At 44.6% G+C, this 21,314-nt stretch overlaps 1 protein-coding gene across 1 annotated transcript in view; it reads right to left on the bottom strand.

The window, feature by feature from the left end:
* The window catches only part of LOC115370084 (fibroblast growth factor 12-like), a 76,668-nt gene extending 64,179 nt beyond the window's left edge, over positions 1-12,489 (bottom strand). The window contains exon 1 of the mRNA XM_030066915.1: positions 11,996-12,489. Within this exon, the coding sequence (XP_029922775.1) occupies positions 11,996-12,023 (28 nt within the window). The 5' untranslated portion in view covers positions 12,024-12,489. The remainder of the gene's footprint in view (positions 1-11,995) is intronic.
* Between the last annotated feature and the right edge of the window lie 8,825 nt (positions 12,490-21,314).

The raw sequence follows: 21,314 nt of genomic DNA, 5'->3' as shown, positions 1-21,314 counted from the left end.
GTGGAAAAAGTGAAAATTCACTTGAAATAAGTGAAAATTAGCTAGAAACAAGAAACAAATTTTGCCAATGAAACAAGCAAATTTTCACTTGAAACAAGAGACAATTGTCTAAAAACAAGTTACTTCTGAGGTGATCATGTCTTATTTTAAGTGTAATGAGATATTTTGACTAGGAATAAGACATTTTTGACTTGAAATAAGACAAATAATCTTGGTAAGATTTTGAGTTTTTGCAGTGTAATGAAAGATAGAGATGCCAAGACCCGCCTTACGTTGCTTCTGATTGGTTCATATTGCGTGGTGCCTTCCGTGGTTGGTTAGATTTAGGCACAAAGGCCTGATGGGTTGGTCTGGGATTGGTTATCTCGGTCAGTCAATCAGAGTTACTCGAACTACGGCAAGCCGCGAGGACCAAAGTGTATTATCATGAAAAAACTAAATATAGAGTATTGAATGGTGTGAGACAGGTCAGGTGTGGCGTGTGCTGTGAGGACGGGTCAAACTGCGTGACTGTCACACCGCTCCGTATCTCTGCCAGTTTTTAAACACACCTGGTTTTCCTAAATTCCTGGATCTCTCTCTCCATGCCTGGGCTTTTTTAATGAGATCAGGTAGGACTGCAGTCTGCTGTCCCACAGCTCTGCACACAGAGAGACAGCCACAGTGACGCTTTCCTCCATTGGTGTTTTGCCATTCTGCCAAAATCCACCAGATTATTTTCTGATTCCACTTTTCTCTCTTATTGGACGCACCGAGGTGATGTCACTGGGCGCTGCGTCCAAGTTAAAACATTTTCAGTTTGGGCTCAGTGCACCCGGGCCTTTGCCTCCTGGCTCCTGGTTACCTGCTGCTGTTGCTATGGCGGGGCGGGCACAGTGTAGCTTAGCAACACTGAGTGACAGCGCTTTGACCAATGAACGGAGTGCACATTCACTGACGTGTGAATGAGCTCCACTCATTGGTCAAACAGCGGGAGGGGGGGCAGACTCTCAAAAATAAGGGACAAAGTGCGTCCCTTACTGGTTCAATACGGGACGTGTGCTTTGGTTGGCAAATAACGTTAGCAGGGTAACGTTAGCAGGGTACCATTTGCAGGTTAACGTTAGCATGGTAACATTAGCAAGGTAACCTTAGCAGGTTAACGTTAGCATGGTAACATTAGCAGGGTACCATTAGCAGGTTAACGTTAGTATGGTAACATTAGCATGGTAACGTTAGCAGGGTAACATTAGCAGGGTACCATTAGCAGGTTAACGTTAGCATGGTAACATTAGCAAGGTAACCTTAGCAGGTTAACGTTAGCATGGTAACATTAGCAGGGTACCATTAGCAGGTTAACGTTAGTATGGTAACATTAGCATGGTAACGTTAGCAGGGTAACATTAGCAGGGTACCATTAGCAGGTTAATGTTAGCATGGTAACATTAGCATGGTAACATTAGCAGGGTAACGTTAGCTGTCCTGCTGCGTGGTTCTAACAGGCGCGGTGTGGCGTGGCCTGAGTGTGATGTCAGAGCAACATGGCTGGACTAAAACCAGCGTTTACATGACGGGCGTGGAGGCGAGTCAGTGAAGGCGGCGTCTGATCGGCCCGCTGACTGACAGGAACCAGACGGACGCTCTTATTGATCATCAGTAATCGATCAGTTTGCATTACAGCTCAGCGCCACATCACATCACATCTCATCACTTCCATTCAACACAAAGCCAAACAAATCAATGCGCCAGAGGCTCCATTTACATCCAGCACTGCCTGACCTGACCCCGCCCACACACACACACACACACACACACACACACACACACACACAGGCAGACAGTGTTTGGGTGTTTCTCAGCTGATCAGCAACACAAACAGAAATCGACTCCAACTACACACCTCCTCTGGGACTCTGTGTGTGTGTGTGTGTGTGTGTGTGTGTGTCCATTCAGTCTCTCAGGTTACTCTCGGCAGGTCACACGGCTGCAGTCTGCATCTGATCCTTAAAGAGACACAACAGATTTACTTGTCTGCTGCTGATTGAGCCTTTAAAACCCGGCAGCCCCAATCAGCTGCTTTCATAAACACAAAATGAGCCCAAAAAGTCACAAGATAACAGACCTGACAATTAGAGCGCGCGTACACACACACACACACACACACACACACACAAATAACAGAAATCAGATGAATTTAAACAACCAAAAAAAAAAAAAAAAAAAGGAAATGCCATGAAAATTACTCCCCAAAATAAATAAATAATATAAAATAATAAATAATAAATATCATATTGTAAAATCTACAATTATAACATCCATTTTTGCTTACAGTTTTTTTGTTTTGTTTGTTTAAATTTTAGTTGACATCCAGATCATTTTCTTTTCGTTTTTTCAGATTATTTCTTGCAGAGCTGCTCGTTTTCATTTTTTTTCATATTTCTGAAAGGAATCAAGCCAGTTTGTTTTGGGGGGGGGGCTGAGGGGGTCTGGGGGGGTCTGAGGGGGTCTGAGGGGGGTCTAAGGGGGTCTGGGGGGGTCTGAGGGGGTTAAATGTGTGTGACAGGACACAAACAAAGAGTCGGACACCAGCAGCTGCAGCCACAGGACGACAGCGCCGGCGACAGTCCACCAGGTGGCGCCACGGGCCGAAGTCAAACCGCGCTCATTTGCATAAACGCCCGGCGCTCTGACGACACGCGGCGGCCGGAGTGAGGACTGTGTAGACTCATCATGTGTGTGTTCCACGTTTCAAACAGCAGGAGGTTTGCACCTTTAATTAACAGAGAAAAGGATCTTGAGCTCATGAGGCAGCAGCTCCAGCCTCAGCTAACAAGTCAAATCCAGGTCAGAGGTCAGAGGTCAGAGGTCACCTTGACGTCAGACGGAGAGTTAAATCGTATCCAACTGACTCACAACAGACCTGAGAGACGACCTCTTTTGGTTTTTACTCGTAAACATCAGAACTACAACCAACACGGCTGCTCGTTCCCTTACAGTCGCCATGAAACGACCTCACATGACCTCACATGACCTCACATGACCTCCACTTCCTGTCACACACAGCGTCTTAAACAGTGACATCATCATTCTCCACTAGTGGCTGTAAATTCAAATTTCAACCAATAAAACTTTCACAAAGCTGTAAACATCCTCTGTCATCCACCTGTCCCTTCAAAATAAAAGTCTGTTTCTCTCCCAAACTGGAGGAAGTACATCGAATCCACAAAATAAGAGTCTCGTTTCACGGGCTCTTTAAGAGACTAGATTCTTGTGCTTCGTTTTGTGCTGCAGGCTGACTGAGACAATGCGCACACACACACACACACACACACACACACACACACACACACACACACACACACACACACACATCCAACACATGGACATTATACAGTAAACGTCCTGGGCACCAGAGAAATGCTGTCAAACACACTGTATACTCTGACGTGTGCTGCCACTATGTTCAACATGTATGAGTAACATATATATATAAATACTTCTATATATGCACATCTATGAAAACAACATATTGTCCTTATATGGTCATGTCTGTGTGTGTGTTTTTTATGCAGGTTATATTTAAACGGACACATTAAATGACATTTATGGAAGTGCACTGTACGTACACTACATATTACATTTGCACTGATTTGGTTTGATTTGTTGCTATGGATTGTTGATATCTGTCTCTCAGTCTTTATGATTTGATAAAGTGGCGAGTTGCTGTGTGGATGTTCAGTGTAAAGGGATGAATTTCCATGTAAACAAATCAGCCCTGCACCTCCGCACCCAGAGAGCATCATGGGTAAGACAAACAGCAGCAAGGCAGCAGCTTAACACAGCGAGCTGGGTTCACGCAGAAACCCTGCGGAGGGAAAGGTCACTCATCTGTGGACCCCCGCTGATGGGGAAAAAAGACTGAACTGTTTAGTCCTTCAAACCCTGAGCAGCCGGGATTACCAGAACATTAACAATTACTGGAACATTTAGGAAAAAATGTATTAAAAAAGCCAAAGAAATTTACATGAAATTTAATGGATAAATAAATAAAGTATGTTTGTAAAAAAAAAAAAAAAAAGTGAAAAAAATGAAAAATTTAAAAAAGAAAGAAAATTTGTAAAAAAAAAAAAAAAAAGAAAGAAAAAAGAAAAAAACATTTAAATTTAAATTTAAAAAAGAAACGTAATTTGTAAAAAAAAAAAAAAAAGCAACTGTATTTATAATTAATATAAACATAGACTTTTAAAATATAACTCTTGCCATAATTCCTGTATATGGATAGACAGAGGAATACAATAACAGCCCACAACATCGTAAATGCACTTCGTCCAAATTAGAAATAAGAAATATGATATTAGAAATGCACATCATATTGCACGCCACGCCAGCTCTAACACTCGTGACGTGGTTCATGTGTGTCATGGCGTGTTACGGCGTGTCATGGCGTGGTGTGGCGTGTCATGGTGCAGCATGTCATGGTGCGCCGTGTCATGGCGTGGCGTGGTGTGGTGTGGTGTGTCATGGTGTGTTGTGGCGTGATGTGGCGTGATGTGTCGTGTCATGGCGTGGCGTGGTGTGTCATAGTGTGGCGTGGCGTGGTGTGTCATAGTGTGGTGTGGCGTGGGCGTGGCGTGGTGTGGTGTGTCGTGTCATGGCGTGGCGTGGCGTGGTGTGGTGTGTCGTGTCATGGCGTGGCGTGGCGTGGTGTGTCATAGCGTGGTGTGGCGTGGGCGTGGCGTGGCATGGTGTGTCGTGTCATGGCGTGGCATGGTGTGTCATGGCGTGGTGTGTCGTGTCATGGCGTGGCGTGGTGTGTCGTGTCATGGCGTGGCATGGTGTGTCATGGCGTGGTGTGTCGTGTCATGGCGTGGCATGGTGTGTCATGGCGTGGCGTGGTGTGTCATGGCGTGGCGTGGTGTGTCATGGCGTGGCGTGGTGTGTCATGGCGTGGCGTGGTGTGTCGTGTCATGGCGTGGCATGGTGTGTCGTGTCATGGCGTGGCATGGTGTGTCATGGCGTGGTGTGTCGTGTCATGGCGTGGCGTGATGTGGTGTGTCGTGGTGTGATATTGAGTCAGACGTCCTGGACGGCAGCCTGACGCTTGGAAAGTTAAAGCGAGTTAGAATGACTCAGCAGATATGAGAGCTTGTCAGGGCTCTTCAATCAAATCAAACCAAAACACACACACACACACACACACACACACACACAGACAGACACACACACACACACATACACACACACACACACACACACACACACACACACACACACACACACCACATGAAGTTCAGTTTGTGGCTGAACTGGTTCTGGAGTCTCAGGTGAAAATGTTCAGGCCTGTTTGCTGACAAATCTGATCAATCAGTTCCAATATTCAGCAAAATAATCCCATTTTCTCCACATGTCAGTGTCGTGCAGCCCGCTGATGGATGCTGCATGTGTGTGTGTGTGTGTGTGTGCAGCCTGGTGTGTACACACTGCAGTAGATCTGCTGTGTTGGACTGCAGCAGTGTTCTCAGCCGACTGCAGAGCGGGTGTCAGATCAATTTTTACAACAAGCCTTAAAACAGAAGCAGCACTAAAACCCAAGGAGAGTCAAGGTCACAGCGGCTCTGGTCCAGATTAGATTTTACTGTCAGACGTTAGATATGGAAACTGCTCATGTCCAGATTCTCTTGAAAAGCAGCCATCTTCATCTTCATCTTCATCTTCAGTGTAAACAGGAAGTGCAAGCCAGTCGCCAGAATAAAATGTTGGCCTTTTATGTTTCTGCAGCTGATTCACTGACTCAGCAGCTAACTTTAGCCACTCTCGCTAGCTTTAGCCACTAAAACTACCTGGTTACGGTTAAGAAAAGGCTTGTCGTCGTGGTTACGGTTAGAAAAAGTTCACTAAACGTTGCCTAGGGCCAAACGGGCACTGCTCTCGCTCAACACGGGACTCAGACTCTGGTCTCCCGAGGGAGCGTCGCGTCTTAGATCGAGGGGTTCGCCCCTCCTCAAGGTCATGGTGTCCTGATGTGGCATTTCTGGCCATTTTTCTTAATCCTCCAGTGGTCAAAATGGTTCAGTTTTGCACCAAATCTGTGTAACAAATGGCATCGACATAAAAATCGCTGCAACAACTTATGACACATAACTGAACGAGGGAGAGGCTTCATACGTCTCCATCATAATATTTTAACCCTTACACAGTCTACATAAAAAAAACAAAACAAAACAAAACAAAAACAGAATACAGTGTTTATTACAGATTTATGACTAGGATAACGTGACACTCAGAGCTGAGCTGCATCTCACATTAATCCTCAGGTTCCAGCTCTCAGATGATGTTTATAAAGGGTGGGAATGATAAGGAGTTAAATTCAGATGTTTGCAGAGACGATCCAGCGGCTGGATGTTTGATTTGTGCCTCTGACACAGTGGGAGGTGTTTCAGCCCAAACCCTGCAGCTGGAGGACAGGCATTACATTATGAACGAGTAATCGATCGATCACAAATTATATATTTTACCGTAAAAAATGGTTACAGGACGTCCGTTCTTAACATCGGTTGCACTAGTGTTTCCAATCGGACACGGACCTCCCTGACATGGCCGATTCAGCAGGTCCTTCAATCACTCTGTTGTAACATTCAGCTGCCAGACGTCACAGCAGTATGGACTTCTGTTCTGGTATTCTGAGCTGGTATTTATGTGATATACAAGTTTAACGCCACATATCTCGCTCTGCACGTCATCGACGTCCTTTTTGTCAAAGTATTTCCAGACGTCACTCTTCCCGGTCGTGGCTGACCTTGGTGCATGTGACGCCATAAGAGCTGCAGCCAAAACCAACATACTGCACAGGGGCTCCAATAGTAAAACGTTACTCAAATACCGACGTCAACGAGTACTCGAGTACTCGGGTAACTGTACCCAACCCTAATGGAAATGCAGAAAAATTTCAGCCCAAAAAAAAAAAAAAAAAAAAAAACCTGCCAGACATCCCATAATGCATTCCTCTGTCTCAACCCTCGTTAAGTTCGTTAACAGTGCTCTAAGGAACCGGTTCCCCTCATCTCATGCTGCCTTCAAGTCATGTAGGACATACAAGACCCAGAGAGCAAAATGTGATTGAAACCATGCTGACATGTGTTCAGACAGAAATATTGAATCCACGCTGAAGCCAAACATTGAAATGATACAGAGAAAGTCCCTCGGTTTGACAGTGAATCAATGTTGGGTTTTCATCCACAGCTGACACTGAATCAGTGTTGCTTCAACCATCATCTAAATAGGAATCTACATTAAAATTTTAGTTGATTATACATTGAGACAATGTCACTGAATCAATAAGGATTCAACCATCATCTGATAGTAATCTACATGTACATTTCAGCTGATCAGAATGTAAACAGACTGTATTTCTAAAGGGCTTTTCTAGTCTACTGACCACTCAAAGTGCTTCACAGTGTTTGCCTCACATTCACCCATTCACACACACTGATGGCAGAGGCAGACACGCAAGGCGCCTAACTGTTCATCAGGAGCGGTGAGGGCTTCAGTGTCTTGCTCAAGGACACTTTGACACACTCTGGAGGAGCCGGGGATCGAACCAAGAACCCTCCAATGACCAGACGACCGCTCTGTACCTCCTGAGCCACGCCTCACTCAGGGCCCACCTGCTGGCCGCTGCCACCAATGATCTTCAATGATGGATCCAAAAAATCAACATTTTTGACCATAAATCAATGTTGATTCAACAACTTTTGCTATCTGGGGAATCACAGCAAAACAACGGGAGGTGCAAGTGGAGGGTCGGCCGATTAAAGACCGGGACAAAAAGAGGAAATGTCCGTCGTGGTTTAGCCTCAGCTGCCTCCGGCTCAGCACCGCAGGGCTCGCTGCACCGCTGAGCACGAGTCCGGCCGCCACGCCCGCCTCGGTAATGAAACAAGTAGTGTGATCACTCCTCACAGCGAGGAAGAAGTGAAGCGATCCGTTTATTTAAGAGTCCTGTGTCATTCCTTCTTTTTCCCCCAGTGAAGAGCCCAACCCTGCCCTGAGGGAGGCGGTCTGTGTGGGCCAATCAGCAGCCAGTTTGTCTGCTTGTTTTGCTGTGAGAAGAAGCTTCATCATCATCATCATCATCATCATGGAGAGTCTGAGCAGCAGAGTCACATGACACAGAGACAGAGAAGCTGATTGGCCACCATGCGGCCTCCCTCAGAAAGGAACTAAACAAAGACCCAGATCTGTGTGAAGCCTGACGTCTGAAGGTTAAAATCTGACCTCTGCTATTGGCTGATCTTTGGTGATGTCACCAATAACCGATCAGCAGTGGCGAGTGTTTTAAATGTCAACAAGAAACTGATCGTGTTATCTGACAGGTCTGTTTTGACCTCTGGTCGGCAAGGACGCGCACAGTCACAGATGTGAAGCTCCGCCCTCCGTTGGCCTCCGTGTTGTGGACAGGGAGGTAAAGGTCAGCCTCTGAGCTGATGGCGGCGAGCGGAGGCCACGCCCCCAGGAAGCGGCGCCTCGTGATGCTGCGTCTGTGGAGATTCGAGCGGCGGGAGGCGACTGACGGACAGCGAGCTCCACTGGAACTTCACATTTAAGAAGACGAGCAGGCAGGCGGCTTGCTCCTCTCACGTGAGCCAGATCAGGTTTAGGCACCGGAAACATTCGGTTAAGGTGAGAGGACCTCCGTCGTCACGGTGACAATAATTAACCACGCAGAAACAAATGACCCACGGGAAGAGCAATGAAACAAATGCTTTGCTCCGCCCACACTCCTCTTAGGCTCTTTGCTCAGTTCAAATTCAAGTTCAAATTGCTTAAAATAATAAAAATACAGTGAAGCAAACATAACTCTGATGTACGTGTGTGTTACTGAACACAAAGCACCGGAGAACAAAAGAGCTAAAAAGCCTCTAGAACATCTTCAGTATCAGCGTTTCAGTTCTTGTGTTTGCATGTGTCTGCAGTAAGTGGACACACACACACACACACACACACACACACACACACACACACACCACTGAGTCAGTGTCACACAGAATCCCTAAACGGCTCCAAAGGCAGGAAAAGACACCAGGCAGTGTGACCTGAGGCGGCAGGTGGAGGTCACCTGGCCAGTGTTTGTGCTCGTTTGGATGCGACCCGTCGATGTCCTTTTGTTCTCGAACGTTCCTGCTCCTTCGCTTCTCGAACCCGTTACCGTTCCTGCCGGTGGCCCTGCCAGCTGCCTGCCTGTCAGAGGCTTCAGAGCTGGAGTGACATCATATGAAATCCTGGCATCATGAAACTAGACGACCTGAGGAATCCATAAACCCTCAGAACTCAGGTCCGATTAACCCCTTGGCAGCAGGCCAGCCGACTTACTGTCTGTCAGAGGCTGCAGAGGGAAACCAGACTGGAAACTAGACAGCCGGAGGAATCGACTGATGTCCAACATGTCATGCTAGGTTGTCGACAAGGAGGCGAAATGTGGCTGCAAAGTTTGGTTCAATTTTGTTGAGGGAAAAACTAGCAAATCTGTTTCAAGCAGACCTCTGACCTCCAGATGTGTGAATGAAAATGGGTTCTCTCCCCTCTGCAGACACGCCCACCTTCTGCTAATCCCATGCAGTTTGGGCCCCAAAGCCTGCAGTCCACATGTGTTCTTGTGGCCTGTTGTAAAATGGTGTGTGTGTGCAGACTGGGGCCTAAACAGTCTTGGAGCTGCATCAGTTGGCTTTGACTGGAAAGCTGAGACTCTTGTGGATTCAATGAGCCACATTTGATTCCTGTGTGATGATGTTGGCCCCCATAGCAGCCATTTCACTGCAGGCAGAGACTTTTGTCCAACTGGACGTCGCTGGAGAAAATGACCTCTAGTGACCTCTAGGAGAATCACAGCCTCGTCAGACTTTACAGACACAAACTAGAGAGCGAGGCCGTTCAGAGGAGCTCTGCTTCTCCAGCTGGACTGACAGTGAGGGCCAGGCACTGAGAAAATTCAAATTCTTACAGAAATCTGCAAACGTCAAAATAAAAGCCTTTTCTGTGGTGTTCCTCAAGGTCTTGGTGTCCTAAAGTGGGATTTTGGAGGGATTTTTGACCATTTTTATTAATTCTCCAGTGGTCAAAAACGGCTAAATGTTGCACAACATCTGTGTAACACAACACAAATATAAGCATGCTAAGGCTAAGCCATACACAGCAGTGATAAGAACAACTCAGCTACAGAGTGACTGAATCAGATGTCAGTACCAATCCTGAGCAGCTTGACAACCTCAGGCCGTGGACACTTAATCATCATTTATATATTTTTTCTGTTTAAACACTGGTCCTCCATTACTCAGCACCTTAACTGCTTATTTATTATTTATATCTACATCTTGTACTGCCACATTGTTTTGCACAGTTGTACATACATTCATAGTTTAATATACATTCATTCTGTTTTAACTACAGCATCATCTGTATATTTCATATTGTTAGATGTTTATATTTTTCACTGTTATAGTCTTTAATCTATCTGCTTTATATTGTACAGTGTGTTTTTTATGTTTCTAATGACACTGATGTAACATAATAATTTCCCAGTTTGTTATTAATAAAGTAAATCTCTCTCTCCCTCTCTCTCTCGCTCTCTCTGTCTCTCTCACTCACTCTCTCTCTCTTTATCTATCTATCTATCTATCTATCTATAATATGTTCCATAAATTCATTTCCATCACAGGGAAAATAGCTGGCTTTCAGGACTTTGTGCTCAGCCGGTTCTCACTTGTTTTTATGTTTTATAGTTTTTTTTAATGTTTTATAGGCTGTGTTGCTATGTTTCATGTTCTTTAACTGGAGTCTTGACTGTCCTGTTGTGTTTGTATTACTGGAGCCATGCTGCAAGCCACATTTCCCACGCGGGACGATACAAATCTGAACGGGATGCAGACAGGAACATGAACGGGAGCTGCCACAGTGTCAGACAGCTGATCTTGTAAATGAAACATTATTTTGTTGTCTATCAGATTGCCCAAACTGGGGTGGCAGGGCCTGTTTTTAGGGCGGCGGCTGCCAGCCCAGGCCACCCTGGCAGAGCCGCCCCTGGAGCGACATACAGGCAGAGAAACCGGCGCCTCCCCACCGGGCCGATCGGTGAAACGCCTAAAACAGAACAGCCACACATTTCGTTTCTCAACATTTCGCCAGAATCCGACCGGTGGTGTCCGACCCCCTGACCTGTCTGTGAACCTGCCTGTCTCCCTGCTCCCTGGGTTCCCAAGCCGGGGGGCAGGGACCAGCGGAGATCCTTGAGAGGGCCACAGCGGGGTCCCCGGCCAAAGGAGCAGTGAACGGGTGAATTTAACTTTTGTGACATTTTCTGGAAGTTCAAATAAAACAGGAAAAGGAGGTTTGGAAGGTGTTCTGTGGTGATACAGGTTCAAACCCCCGACTTGAGGGTCGGCCTTTTAACGTGAAAAAGTTTGGGCCCCTGTCGCAGCCTCCACCGACCTGTCTGCCTGTCAACCTGTCTACCTGCCAATCCACCTGCACAGCTGTCTACCCGTCTGTCTACCTGTTCCATCCTCTGCCTGTTAATGCATACCTCCAGACCTGTCTGTCCCCCAGCCTACCTACCCACCTGTCTGTCTACCTGCCTGTCTGTCTCTCTGTCTGTCTGTCTGTCTGTCTGTCTGCCTCACCACCCGTCTGTCTGTGTTTTGCTGCATCAGGCTTCTGTCTCAGCCACTGAAAACAAACACAGCAATACAGTATTGACACGGATACCCCACCACACACACACACACACACACACACACACACACACACACACACACACACACACACACACACACACACAGATGTCTCTGCACCCCATCCCATAATAATAACCACACCTAAAAACTCCAGCAGCAGCAGCAGCTCGCAGTGCTGCAGCACAACGCAGCACGGCGCAGAGCGGGGCTGCTACCCACCATGCATCACTCCATCCCTCCATCCATCCCTCCATCCATCCATCCATCCACCCCCCACCGGCCCCTCTTACCTAACACCGCCTTGTCTTTGCTCTCCATCTCCCGCTGTGCTGAGGTGAAGTCCTCGCTGTTCGGATGCGCTGGGTCTCTCTCTCTCTCTCTCTCTCTCTCTCTCTCTCTCTCTCTCTCTCTCTCTCTCTCTCTCTCTCTCTCCTTCTTCTTCTTCTTCTTTTTCTCCTTCTTCCCAAAACGTCAGAAATCCGCTTGCCTACTTTTCCTTCCTTCTCTTCCTTCTTCGCCTTCCTTCCCTCCCGGTTCGGCTGTAATCAACGAGCGTCGGGCCGTGAAAAACAGCTGATAATCGATCGCTGATCAATCGCGGCAGCAGGAGGAGGGAGGGAGAGGAGGAAGAGGAGGAGGAGGAGGAGGAGGGGGGCGATGAGTCCACAAACCAAAACACAGCACTTTGATTTCCCGGTGATTTCCGCTCCGGACCTGAAGCCTCCCGTCTGCCTCCCGTGGCTCCTCTGCGGACTTTGAGGCTCGTGCGTTTCACCTGTCCGCGCGCCGCCGCCGCCGCCTCGGTGCTGCTGCTGCTGCAGCTCGAGCCCAGCCGGAGAACACAGCAGTGACGTCACCAGCAGCTGAGCTTTAAGGTGGTATGATGATGGAGGCTGAGGAAGGTGAGCCGCCAGCCAGTCAACAGCCAAGCTGGTGAAAGTGAACTGGAGCCACAGGCAACACTGAAGGAAAAACAGGTGTATATATAAAAATATATATATATAATTTCTGAGATTAAAATGTTGAAGTTGATTCTGCTCGTTGTGTTTTTCCTGCCATGTTTTTGAGAGAAATCACCCCAGTTTGCTCAGGTTTCAACAGAGATCTAGTCTTGTAAATTAGAGAAGGCTGAGTCTCGTTATAATAATACTCAAGAGGTGAAGCTGCAGGGGCGGATCTACCAAGGTGGCCTGGGCTGGCAGCTGCCACCCTGACAACAGGCCCCCCCAAGTCAGACCAGTCTGACTTTTACTGTCTGAACAAACTGGAAGAACCACAGCTGGAGGATCTGAGCTCACACACTGAGAGAGGCTTGACCAGCAGCAGAGGAGGAACCATTTTTGGTTCCACAAAGAATCTTTTGGCAAGAACCAACTACATTTCTGTTGATGGTTCTGTTGATGGTTTGATGGAACCATCAAAAAATGGTTCTTTATAGAACTGCAGCAAAAATAGGTTTGTTAAAGAACTATTTTTCAGAAAGTTCTTTGTGGACCCAACTGGTTCAGTGAAGAACCTTTTTTTTAATGCTTCTTTAGTAATTTTTCAGAATAAAAGGCTCTTGTTTTAATGTTTTAAATCAGATGATTGTGTGCAAGTTGAAAACCAACATGAACATGTTGTCGGCCAGTTCTCCACGTTCCTTGTTCCTTCACTGGGTTCCAGACGAGCTATTAAAAATGTCAGCTGTGACGCTGTGGCATTTCTCCCTGTTTTCTGATGGTTTATAGAGTGAGACATTAATCCATTCACTGAGGAAATAATCTGCACATTAATCCATTCACTGTGGAAATAATCTGCACATTAATCCACAAGGAAAAGAATTGTTAGCCTCTGCCGCCACCAAATAACTCCAATAAACATGAAGAACTTTTAGGACTTTAAAGCAGTGGTCTTCAAATGGGGGTACGTGCACCCCTAGAGGTACATTGAGGTACTGCAGGGGGTTCGTAAAACTGTTTTTTTTTTTTTTTCAGTCATGCATAATTCCTAAAAAATTACCCTATGCTATAATAAGTTCAATAAAACTGTGAATGTAATTTTTATAAACCACATTTTACATTCAGTATTCCAAATATCAGCATCTGGTTGTGGTTGTTGTTTCAGATGCTGATGGAGTTGGATTGGACGTCTTAATAAAGGCTTTTTTTTAAAACCTTTTTTTCCTGCACTGATCAGGGGGATCTTGGCTGGCAAACATATTTCAAAGGGGGAACATTATTGAAAAACGTTTGAGAACCGCTGCTTTAAAGAACCACAGAAAGTGTGTGAAGAACCATCCCCTAGACCAGGGGTGGGCAACCATGTGCCATGGAGGCTGAGAGGCTGCAGGTTTTCTTTCTAACCAAAAACTCCACCAGGTGATTTCACTGATCACCTCACCTTCAAGCAGAGAGCAGGGACTAATCAGTGAAATCAGCTGGTGGAGCCCAGCCCTGACCTAGACAAAGTCATGAATGCTCGGGGACTGAAGAGGATAAGAAATCCGCTTGCCTACTTTTCCTTCCTTCTCTTCCTTCTTCGCCTTCCTTCCCTCCCGGATCGGCTGTAATCAACGAGCGTCAGGCCGTGAAAAACAGCTGATAATCAATCGCTGATCAATCGCGGCAGCAGGAGGAGGGAGGGAAAACAAGATAAAGCATGAAATAGAAGAATATTCTCTGCTAATTTAGCTTTAGCTCTTTCCAGTGTATCTGACCCGTCCAGGCATCACACAGCAGCATGCCAGCTGGCTCATGGGCATGCAGCCTCTCTGTTTTATCATCTCTGGTCAAAGCCACTACATGAAGCCTTATTGGGGCTGACTTTGGCGGCCCCCTGTGGACACAAGTGGTAGTGTTTATCTGGAATGAAGACTGCATTTCCCATGAGCCCCACCGCCTCGAGTTATAAAGCTCTCAATCTGGGGCCAGATGTACACACTGTAAAAAAAAAAAAAAAAAAAAAAGAATTGTAGAAATTACAGTAAAAACTGTCAAATCATAAAAAACAAAACAAAACAAAACATTTTCTACAGTGAAGTTCAGGCAGGACTGAGAGTTGAAACTGTTTCCAAGTCTCTCACAAAACTGTGGTGCAAAAAAAAAAAAAAAAAGAAAAAAAAAACTAAAGGGAACATAACATTAAGTAAAACAAGTTTTCCTACACAATTATTCCCTCAAATGAACCTAACCTCCATAATAAGCAGCCAGTTTTCCTAAAAAAGCTATTTAACAATGAGAAAGACCCAATGTCTCTATTAATCCTTTGAAACCTAAAACAACCCCTCTTTATTCTTAAAAAAAAATCTTAAAATCACTACTTTGTCCTGTAACGTTAGCAGTGACTTTAAAAAATATAGTTTTCTATTTTTTAAATATTTCTACAGATTTTTTTTTTAATTTCTGAAAGATGTGTTTGTTCTTGCACGTTTTAATTTTAATTAATTTAATTGAATTTTAATTAATTTAATTTGTTTCTGACATTTTCATACATTTCAAATTTGATCTTTTTAGGTTCTTTTTTTTTAACAAAATAAATGGAATTTTGACGATTTTGAACTTTTTCTTTTAAATTTCATCTCAAACTGCACAGCACAGACAACAAGCCTTCACTCAGTAAGTACAGAGTGTATTTTCTGTCCTGCCCAGCTCGTTCAGAGGAGCATAACAAAGAAGGAGGCCCACACAGTAACACCTCAAAGAAATAAATGATTTATTAAAGGTACAATTAACACAAGTCAAAATATATATCAAGAGTGACTAAGGCACAGTGGAAACTAGGAAACCACAAAATAACCTCCAACCAGACCAAGGAGGGAAGAGAGCTCAGCAGTGCAGCACGATGACGCTGAGATGACGCTGAGATGACGCTGGTACAGGCAGGGTTGAAAAGGTTAAGCTAGCTTTGATTTCATTTTGTCTGTTCATTTTTTTTTTTTTTTTTTTTTTTTTTTTTTGCATTTGAGCATTTGCTGCAGTTTGTTCCCGCTGACGACGCAGCTTCCAGGCCACCGTACACACAGCTGGGCTCTAAAGTGCAGCTTTAAAGGTGCCAGATGTAGTTTTAAGAGATAGGCTACATTTCAAATTAAAGGAAGTAAAAAACATGCATTTATAGATTAATATACGTGTGTGTGTGTGTGTGTGTGGTTTTGGGGTGACGTGTCGAGTGTTTGGATGAGTGTGTGTTGGGTCTGGCTGAGCGTCAGGAACACAGCGAGAGCACAGACTGCAGGTGGAGGATGACAGGTGCTGAGACCACAGGAGGCAAAAATAAACCTGGCAACCGGGAGGAGAGAGAGAGAGAGAGAGAGAGGGGAAGGGAGAGGGAGAGAGAGGGAGAGAGAGTGGAGGGGGAGGAGAAAGGAAAAGAGGGTGGGGGGATAGGAGAGTGAAGAGAATGATGAGAGAGGGAAAGGGAGAGAGAGGAGGAGGGAGGAAGGGGGGAGGAGGACACAGGAAAAGGGAAGAGAGAGGAGGAAGAGAGGGGGAGGAGGCGGAGGAAGAGAGAAAAATAGAGTGGATGGGGGGAGGAGACAGAGAGGTGGAGGAGAGATACTCCTCAGTTTGTTTGTCAGCTCTCTGGACGTGATGTGACGTTAAGTTCTCTAACACAACTTTGCACTGATTTCTTGTGTTTGCCAGTGTGTACAAGTACTGACACACACACCAGTAGATGTGGTTTTTGATTTTGTTTGTTAGATAGATAGATAGATAGATAGATAGATAGATAGATAGATAGATAGATTTACTTTATTGATCCCAAACTGGGAAATTCCCACGCTACAGCAGCATCAATAGAAACGTAAAATAAAATTAAGAATAAGTATATACAATAAAGACTAAATACAGTAGTGGAAAAAAGTTTTGGGGCAGCCCCTGCATTTGTGAAATATTGCATTAACAAATCACTCTTAGGTCTTCAAGTGTGATTTCTTTTAGTCCAGTCACAGCCAAAATACTAAATAAACCCTAAAAAAGTCATTAAAAACTTCAAATTGATTGGTTCCATAAAAATACAGAAGAAATTTCTTCTTCCATCCTTCCCGGCCATTTTCGGTCACTACTTGCAAACTACCTTGCTCATGCAATTGTTTTTAATGTTTCATTTTAAATATTTTAACACTGAATGTATCTGATTGTGTATTTTCATGTTGTATTGTGTATATATCGTATATTGACCTCAACATCATTGTAAATGAGGGAAACCTCAATGATCTTCGAGGCTTTAAATAAAGGTTTGATTGATTGATTGATTGAAATTCTGAGTATTGGGTCATTTTGGTACCAGTGATGAAGGTCGTTCTTTTTATTAAAAGACCCATTTTGTGTTGCCAAGCTTGGTGTCTATATAAAGCAGCACATCTGAAAGTTCTTCAGACACAAAAATGGCTAAAACAAGGAACCTAACGCAGGAAACACGCCTGAAGATAAAGATTACACTGTCAAGAATTTAGTTTTGTTAGTTTTTCTTGTAAACAATAAACAAAAATATAATTTGTATTTGTTTGTATCTGTCTAATGCAGCCACACCTTTTGAAACACAAAAAAGATTTTTCCACAAATATTTCATGATAATATTTGAGATTGTGAGATTGTGTAAAATTTTAAGGGTGTCCGAAAACGTTTTTCCACCACTGTATATACAATAAAGACAATAAAGACTAAGTATATAAAATAAAGACTAACCTCAGAATATGAGATGTGAAATGTGAAATATACAGATGGCATGGCACAGAGTTAGCCTGAAACCATGAAACCAAGAAACCAAGTGGCAGAACCCGACGCCCCGTACTGGGATTCAGGAACTGTCCGACTTGATTCAGCCCCGTATGGAATCACCACTTCCCCTCCAGCCAGTATGAAAAACAGTATTAATGTCTATGAACCTAGGATGTAATATATAGATAATAAATAAACAGTTAAGGTATAAATAAAGAGTTAACGTTAAACAGTTAAAGTGCTGAGTAAATGGAAATACAAACACCTGCTTGTCATGACAATAAAAGTCTTTTGAATATTGATTTTAGAGAGAGAGAGAGAGAGAGAGAGACAGGAGGAGGAGGAGTGTGGCAGTTTGTCCAATCAGCAGGATGAAGAGGGAGAGATAGAAAAACACGTGAGAGACTTGGTGTTATGATTTGTTCCGGTTATTAATGTTATTAAGATGAATCTGAACTGAACTGACTCATGTGAGTGTCTTCTTCCTGTGTGTGTGTGTGTGTGTGTGTGTGTGTGTGTGTGTGTGTGTGCGTGTGTGTGTGTGTGTGTGTGTGTGTGTGTGTGTGTGTGTTAATGCCATGCTGGGTGTGGGTCTCAGTCATTTTCATGCAGGGTTATGTGAGGACAACAAGGACCTGCTGATGTCATTCAGCCTGCTGGGACAATCTGAATATTACAGCTGTCAACATACCACACACACACACACACACACACACACACACACACACACACACACACACCTTCAATAAACAGGATGGATTCCACCTGGTGACACTGAGCTCAGCCGCCTCTGATTGGTGGCTTTTGGTGGCACATTTGTTTTACTGTGTGTGTGTGTGTGTGTGTGTGTGACTCTCACTCCTCAGATCTGACACAGAGACACTGAGGAGTCATATGACCTAACCCTAAAGCCCGGGTACAGAGGTTCAGTGAAGGAGCTGCTGAAGGTGTGGATGTGGATCAGTGAGTCAGAGGAGACGCTGTAGAAGGACAGAGAGCCAGCAGGCCAGTCCAGATACACTGCCACTCTGTGAGAGGAGGGGGAGGGGGGGGGGGGGGGGGGGGGGGGGGGGGGCAGGGATGACTGTTAATCTGCTGTTGTGCCTGACGGAGAAACCACCAGAACTAAAGCAGTCCAGACTCCAGGAATTTTCGTTCCATCCAAACCCACGGTCTTTACTGCCTCCTCTCCTGCTGATTCCTCTGTAAGTCACTCCTATAGAAACGTTTCCTTCCCACTCGACCTCCCAGTAGCAGCGACCAGTCAGACCATCACTACACAGGATCTGTGGCCAGGAGTCAAACCTCTCTGGGTGATCAGGATATGGCTGCTCCTGTCTACCCCACAACCTGATCTCACAGAAATCCGTGAAATGAGCACAACCTCTTAACAACGCATTGCGTGCTCCTGGCACATAACCTGTTATAATTATGTGTGGCCACCACAGAAACAGCGTCCACTGAAAGTCAATTAGGATCCGTGTCGTATGGCCACCACGCAAACGCTGTCCACTGAAAGTCAATTTCATGTGGGTGTAGTTCATAGATCCCGGAAGTGCAAATTTAATCAAAATAAAATAATAAAATAAAAAATAAAAAATCGCCAGTTTTCTAGACTAGGCCTACCGTATTGACCCGCATAAAAGACGACCCTGATTTTAAGATGACCCCTCTTTTTCAAGACCATTTTTGGAAAATAGGCTACTTTTTATATGGACAAAATCTTGTTTGAATAAAAAAGCCACCGGCCTGCATCAGGCGGGTCGGCCGCGGCACCGGCTGGTACCGCGCCCACCCGGTCAGGTCTGCGGGATCTGACAGGTGAGTGGTCAGTGCCGCGGTCGGCCCGCCTGGTGCCATGGCCGGTACGAGTAGTATGTAACATGGAAGGGCGCAAGCCAGTAATTTCGCCTGGGGCGGCACATAGGCAGAACCGCCACTGTATAGTTTATAATGTCATCATTTTCATATTTTTCTAGTCCACAAAAATCACATTTTAAGCCATTTTGAAATCAATGAACGAAATTTTATTTTAATCTGAAAAACACCGGCGTTACCAAGGCAACGCGCTTCATGCTACCTGGTGACTCCCGGCTTCTCGGCTTCAAAGACGTCACGCCGTGGGTGGTGGTTCATAGATCCCGGAAGTGCAAATTTAATCGGTATTCTGAAAAAAAGGTCTGATTATTAGCCATAACGTTGTAACCACCCAAGGCAGACTTACCACGAGCTATGAGGATGTGTAACGATGGCATGTGTCCACAAGTCCCGTATAATATCAACTTTATTTTAAGAAAACACGTTTTATTTGCGATATCATATCACGGAGAAGCACTAGGCCTACATTACCCACAATCCTAGTGTTTATCAGCGACGTGTCTGAATTGACAGCTTTCATCAATAAAGTCAATAAAATCTAATAAAGTGCATGAAAGTTGATAATGTGCTGATATGTTACGCCATTGAACACAACCCTTTCAGTCAGCGAAACAGAGCGGGTCGACAAACCGTGGAAACACGTCAAAAATAGCACTAACGATTTATATAGTCTATAGATATATATATATTTTTTCATAACACATCTTTACTCGTGGCATAAACATAGGCTACATGTTAAGGTTATGCTTTTGCTGTTGAAAAACTACCGTATGTATGGTTTTTAAACCTAAATTCACAATGTTTATCCTAACCCGGAAGAGAGGTACCAGAACTACAATTCGTGCAGAGTTGCAACACACAGAGCAGTCCTGCGCCATAGCTTTTGTAGTTCTAAGATGTTATGTCTATTATGTGATGTTGTGATCACTAATTTTGCAATCTTAATCAAAGTTTTTGGGTGTGGGAAGAACGCCTGAATGGTCAGATTTTAATTTTTTTTTTCTTAAGATAGTGAAATCATGTTTTTTCCATGTTTTGACACTAGTCGGTGGCGCCCCCTATTGGTTTGCCATCGGACATGATAGTAGAGGTCAAGAGCTTTCCAAAAATGTTGACCCCATGTCTCTACCATATTTTGTTGCTGCACTGTAAGCCTTTAAAAGTGTCTCAGGTGCAAGGTTCAAAGGGCACTTGTGGGGAGCAGGAACTGCCCACTGGTCTCACACTGAGATATGTTACTCCATAGGTCAAGACCTTTCAAACGATGTCTTCATTGTTGTTCTGTGACAAAGTTTGATTTTCATTGTGCTCCAAGCCAAGGCTGTCTCAGGTGTACATCTGCAGACCTCTTTTAGGGCCAAGCTTGATAAAATCAGTCAAACTTCTTTAAGGGGGTATGTAATGGCCAAATTTATTTAGAATATTGATGTTAGTCATATACACAGTCATACTTTTCAATTTGGACCATTTCAAAGCTTTTTTTCCCCATAAAATACTCAATGTTTCATATTTCAGATTTTCCCATTAACTTAATATGGCCACCTGAGACACTTTTAAAGGCTTACAGTGCAGCAACAAAAAATGGCACAGACATGGGGTCAACATTTTTGGAAAGCTCTTGACCTCTACTATCATGTCCGATGGCAAACCAATAGGGGGCGCCACCGACTAGTGTCAAAACATGGAAAAAACATGATTTCACTATCTTAAGAAAAAAAAAATTAAAATCTGACCATTCAGGCGTTCTTCCCACACCCAAAAACTTTGATTAAGATTGCAAAATTAGTGATCACCACTTCATATAATAGACATAACATGTTAGAACTACAAAAGCTATGGCGCAGGACTGCTCTGTGTGTTGCAACTCTGCACGAATTGTAGTTCTGGTACCCCTCTTCCGGGTTAGGATAAACATTGTGAATTTAGGTTTAAAAACCATACATACGGTAGTTTTTCAACAGCAAAAGCATAACCTTAACATGTAGCCTATGTTTATACCACGAGTAAAGATGTGTTATGAAAAAAAAAT

The sequence above is a fragment of the Myripristis murdjan genome, chromosome 13 (assembly GCF_902150065.1).
Source record: "Myripristis murdjan chromosome 13, fMyrMur1.1, whole genome shotgun sequence".
NCBI classification, from domain to species: Eukaryota; Metazoa; Chordata; class Actinopteri; order Holocentriformes; family Holocentridae; genus Myripristis; species Myripristis murdjan.
The sequence above is the reverse complement of the archived record's forward strand: the minus strand, read 5'-3'. Positions and strand labels throughout refer to the sequence as shown.